The sequence below is a fragment of the Cryptomeria japonica genome, chromosome 5, assembly GCF_030272615.1.
Source record: "Cryptomeria japonica chromosome 5, Sugi_1.0, whole genome shotgun sequence".
In the NCBI taxonomy this organism is placed as follows: domain Eukaryota; kingdom Viridiplantae; phylum Streptophyta; class Pinopsida; order Cupressales; family Cupressaceae; genus Cryptomeria; species Cryptomeria japonica.
The window spans coordinates 76665902-76670878 of record NC_081409.1 but is presented as its reverse complement, the minus strand read 5'-3'; the positions used below and the strand labels follow the sequence as shown (position 1 = coordinate 76670878).

At 36.2% G+C, this 4977-nt stretch overlaps 1 protein-coding gene across 1 annotated transcript; it reads left to right on the top strand.

The window, feature by feature from the left end:
• Positions 1–509: 509 nt before the first annotated feature.
• Positions 510–2093, top strand: LOC131032757 (cypmaclein-like). The gene is made up of 4 exons (XM_057963806.1): positions 510–643; positions 1140–1184; positions 1293–1335; positions 1536–2093. The coding sequence occupies exons 1-4, from the start codon at positions 575–577 to the stop codon at positions 1715–1717; spliced, it is 339 nt and encodes a 112-aa protein (XP_057819789.1). The 5' UTR covers positions 510–574; the 3' UTR covers positions 1718–2093.
• The last annotated feature ends 2884 nt before the right edge of the window (positions 2094–4977 follow it).

Here is a 4977-nt window from a genome sequence, read left to right as displayed (position 1 = left end):
AGAAATCTGGACAAAATTCAATACCCAAGTACTTACTACATTAAGATAAATATAAAGACAAGAAACCATTTATCTTTGTTAAAAATATAGCTATAAAGAATGACATTCTAGAGCTTGCAAGAGAATTTAAGTTGGAGAAGAAGTCCTCTCATTAAAGTAGTTGGTTGCCACGTAATAATTTTGACACCTTTTTGTTCTAAAATATTACAAGATTGTATTGTTGTATGTAAAAGTGTGTGTGAGAAAGCAGCTACAAAACTTTCAAAAATCTGCAGCTACAAGACATGACAGTGAGAATTGATCTCTTCACAAATAATACATTTTGTTTCAAGTATTAATGGCAAATAAACAACTTGAAAAGTGTGATACTTCTCTCCTCCAGCTGGAGACAATCATGCCAGATTTGCACTTGAAAAATTATGCACATTTTAGAGTCCTCCTTGCACCATATGATTCCTTTCTTCCTATAAATTCTAGACCCACCAGCTCAATATGCGCACGCTTCTCAGCCTCTCTATATTGTGTGGTAGGAATTTTTAGACCAAGCTAAAAGTATATTTGCAGAATATATATCATGGCTTCACTTGGTGCTTTTGGAACAAGGCTTCTCTTGGCCTGTCTTGTAATGGCACTGGTTTCTCAGGTAATGATTGAATGTGTCTGCTAAATTGGGGTGGCAGTGGGTGTTGTATAGGATTCCTGAAATGGGTTCTGCCAAATTTAGTTTTTTTTCTTTTCCTTTTTCATTTCCATGGTCTATATGAATTAGTTTGATGCTTCCTCTAAAGGTGGATAGCTCCATTTATTTTCTAGAAATTATAATACAAAAGTAGATTGCTGTTCTGTTTTGGTATGATTTCCACATTGTTATGTCAGATTCTACATTGATTACAACTATCAGAAGCAGGTGGTTTAAGAGATATCAATCCAAACCGGGCTTTGGTTTGCAAAGTAACCTAATTGATGTTACTATATTGGTTTTCTGCATATTAACATCTCTCTCTTTCTTGGGTGTTGCCTTGCTTGGTAAAGGTTATGTTGCATTTTTATACTCTGGTTAAGTAGATAATGATCGCAGAAATTTTTGAAGGCATGCTAGCTATGTTCTGATTTATCTGTTTATTTCATGTACACCACAGATATATGTAGAAGCTTCTGATGCTTCTGAATCAAAGTCACTTGGAGTAAGTATATGCTCATACATTATGTCAATCTCCATGATAGATGTAGATATAGTATATGCTCATACTTTATTCAATTAGTTACCAATGACTTTTCTCATATGATTTCAGCTGCAAACAAATGGGATACACCGCAGGCTTTTGAAAACGATTGGTATGTACTCTCAAACAGACATTTTTCCTCTAAAAGCTTGACACTTCAAGCCCATCATATGCAAAATTATTGGCAACATTTGACAATGAATCTGAGTGTTCATTTTAAGCTTGCTGGTTATTGTTTTGATGGGTGTCCGGGTTTTGGAAGTGGCTGGTCTCATGGGCTAATAATTGTTTTGTGGGGGCGTTTGTTTGCAGACTGCAAGGCTGCTTGTACAGGAAGATGTAAAGCAGCATCTTTGAAAAACAGGTGTTTGAGAGCCTGTGGTACATGCTGTGCCAGATGTAATTGTGTTCCACCAGGGACATATGGGAACAAACAGCTCTGCCCCTGCTATGCCAACCTGAAAACCCATGACAACAAGCCCAAATGCCCTTAAGACCATCAACAGTCATATTTTATAAGAAAATATTTAGCATGCTCTGTTGAGGAATAAAATATGTTGCTAGATGTTGGAATAATGTCAATAGTTGTCATGATCCTGCTTGTATAAAATAAATCCATTCTTTGATGTGGAACATGTATGCATCTAATAAAGCTGTAAAAGGCAAGTAGCAGCTCTCCTCATCTATTCCAAGCTTCCTAGTTTTTCAAAAAATGTCAATTGCCAAAATTGAGGTACAGTCCAAATATCATCTTCCATGGCCTTTTTAGGGAGAAATTTTCCTCATAATCATCTTGTTATGCTTATACGATGCTCTTATTCTCTCAATACATGTATTTCCTAAATAATAAAACTCTTTTTTTTTCAATAATATCATGTTTCATCTATTTGAGTTTTTGTTAAGGAGTTGGTTTGTGCACATTTATCTTTACAGCAAAGTGTCTAGTGCCAGGTTACTAATTTATTCAGCCTCACACTTGATTAATAAAATGCCTTGATCAGTCAATAGTGACATGTTGTGATGGTTAAGTTCTTGTGTTGTTGTTGTTCTTGCCATCAAGGTTCAAATCCCACCAGTTCATAGCTCAAGTTGTTTACCCCTTTAAAAAAAATGTGAATAAAAGCGAAAATTAAAGATAGTAGTTGGAGTATTTCAAAAAACAAATGTGATTCTTTATTCTTATTCAAATAAATTCATATAAGTAAATTTCATCTGAATTTTTTTAGTTTTCAATATTATAGGTAAATTTCATCTGAATTCTTTTAGTTTTCAATATTTTTTAAGAATTTTTTATGCAGATATTTACTAGTTATATAATATATCACCGATTTCTTAAATTATTAATACATATAAGAAATGAAGTTCAAAGAAAGACACAACTTTTTGAAAAAATCTCTGCAAAAACCTTTTGTATGATCATTTAAACATTTTGCTATAAATGTCTTGGGGAAAAATCAGAATTATAACAATCACTTGGCAAAACTACAAATATCAAAAATTACTAAAATAATTAAAGTTTGAAACTGATTTAGGCATGCAACAGAAAAAGGGTTGATAGGAATATGACAAATATTTTTTTGTTGTTTTGGTTCACAATACAAAATGTGTTATTTATGTCACATTCATTTGTATCTTTACTTTGATGCACTTTCTCAAATGCATCAAAAAGAAATTAAAAATAAATATGTTAAATGTTATTCAAATCTTCAATAAATTATATGGCAAAAAGCTTAGAAGATGTATAAAATTATGGTGGTAATTTTACTAAGATAATTTAAAATGTGTAAATTTGATGACAAGCAAGTTGAGAAACAAGAATAGAAGAAAAAATCATGTCAAAGTAAGGCAATTGAACGTCTCAAGCATCATCCAAGCTTAAATACAAGCCAAAACACGTGTGTGTTTTTCTTATTAAGCTTAACACATATGTGTGTTGCGATACATGTTTGTATATGTATGTATTTATATATTTATGTATGTGTGTGTATGTATGTACATAAATATACATAAACACACACATACATACATACATACATACATGTGTGTGTGTGTTTCTTCATAAACTCTTTGACTGTTTATAAGGGCACAAACTCTTCAAGGGAATATATACCTTCTTGAGCTCCTCTCTCTCTCTCTCTCTCTCTCTCTCTCTCTCTCTCTCTCTCTCTCTAGGTTTCTCTCTCTCTCCCTCTCCACCTCTCTATAGGTCTCCATCCATGTTTCATTATCCACCTTTCTCTATCCCCTCTATCTCTCTCTCACCTTTCTCTCCCTATCTATGTCTCTCTCATCTCTCTCCTCCTCTAGGTCCATCGCTCTATCTATCTCCTCTATAGTTCTCTCCCTCCTCCACCTCTCCCTCCCCCTTACCCATCTCCCTTTGTGAGCTCTCTCCTTCTCTTCTCTCTCGCCCCCCACCTCCCCCACTCTCCTTTTGTTGGTACTTCCCTCTCTTCCCCTCCCCATGATCTCTCTCTCTCTCTCTCTCTCTCTCTCTCTCTCTCTCTAGGTCTCTCCTTCCCTCCCTCTCCACCTCTATGTCTCCATCCCTATATAATTACCCATCTCTCTTTATCTCCATCTATCTATCTCATCTCTCTCTCTCCATCTAGTTATCTCACCTCTCTACCTCCCTCCATCTCTCTCTACCTCTCTAGGTCTCTCCATCCATGTATCATTACTCGCATCTCTTTACACCCCGCTATCTCACTCACCTTTCTCTCCATATCTACCTCTCTCCCACTCTAGGTCTCTCTCTCTCTATCCATCCACTCTCTATTTTTTCCCTCCCTCTCCACCTCTCTCTGCCTCCCCCTTAGCCCTCTCCCTTTTTGAACTCTCCTTCTTTTCTCTCTCTCCCCGTGCCCCCAGTTACTCCCAAATCTCTCTCCCTCTAGGTCTCTCCTCGCCACACTCTAGCTTGTTGTCCATATTCATAAAGGACAACATATATGGTATCAAGTTGACATCAATGACAATACATTTTGCAATCTCGTTTATTTTATTTAAGGCCACTTCAATGGCTATGTGTTCAGTTAGATCTTCTATCCTACCTCTCCTAAAGAATTTATTGAAGCCGATTTCGTCCACGGGACTACCTCTCTTTTTTCCTAAGTTTTTGTAGCTGTGGATGGGAAATAGATCATGATACTAGACATCTAGAAATTCATCAAGAGGTAACTCTACCATATTTTGCATTAACTCTTCCAAATCCCCTGCTACGAATGACACGATAGGCATTTGATTTTGGATGGGCAACATTTAGAAGTTGATGGGGGAGCTATGGTGAACTTCTTTTTATATTTCTAGGTTGGAGCATTCTGCCTAGTTTTGTGGAAAGGAAGGCTCTTACCTAAACATAGATCACTTTTATCTAGTGTTGAATGCAGGCCCACAATAATTTCTTGGCATTCCAATAATGAAGTGCTTGTATTAATTTGGTTTGGCTAGTTTCTCTTGGCTTGGCAAAATGAAAGGTGTGTTTAGAAGTGTTAATGGATGTTCTACGAATGTCTCCATGTGGTCTGCATGATGTTGGTTGACCTCTTTGGCGTTGCATTGTGTCTGGTGTTGGCTTTTAGGGTAATTTACAACTGTTTGGTTGACAAGACTCGTTCTCTTTCTTGTGCTATGTCTTTGGGGGTTTTCTCTAGCATTGGAGATTTTTTAAAGCTATATTTGGGTCCTACTATGGCTTTTGGGGATCCTCATCAAGTAAATGCTTTTGGAAGATGTGTTTTTGGGCCAATTGGTT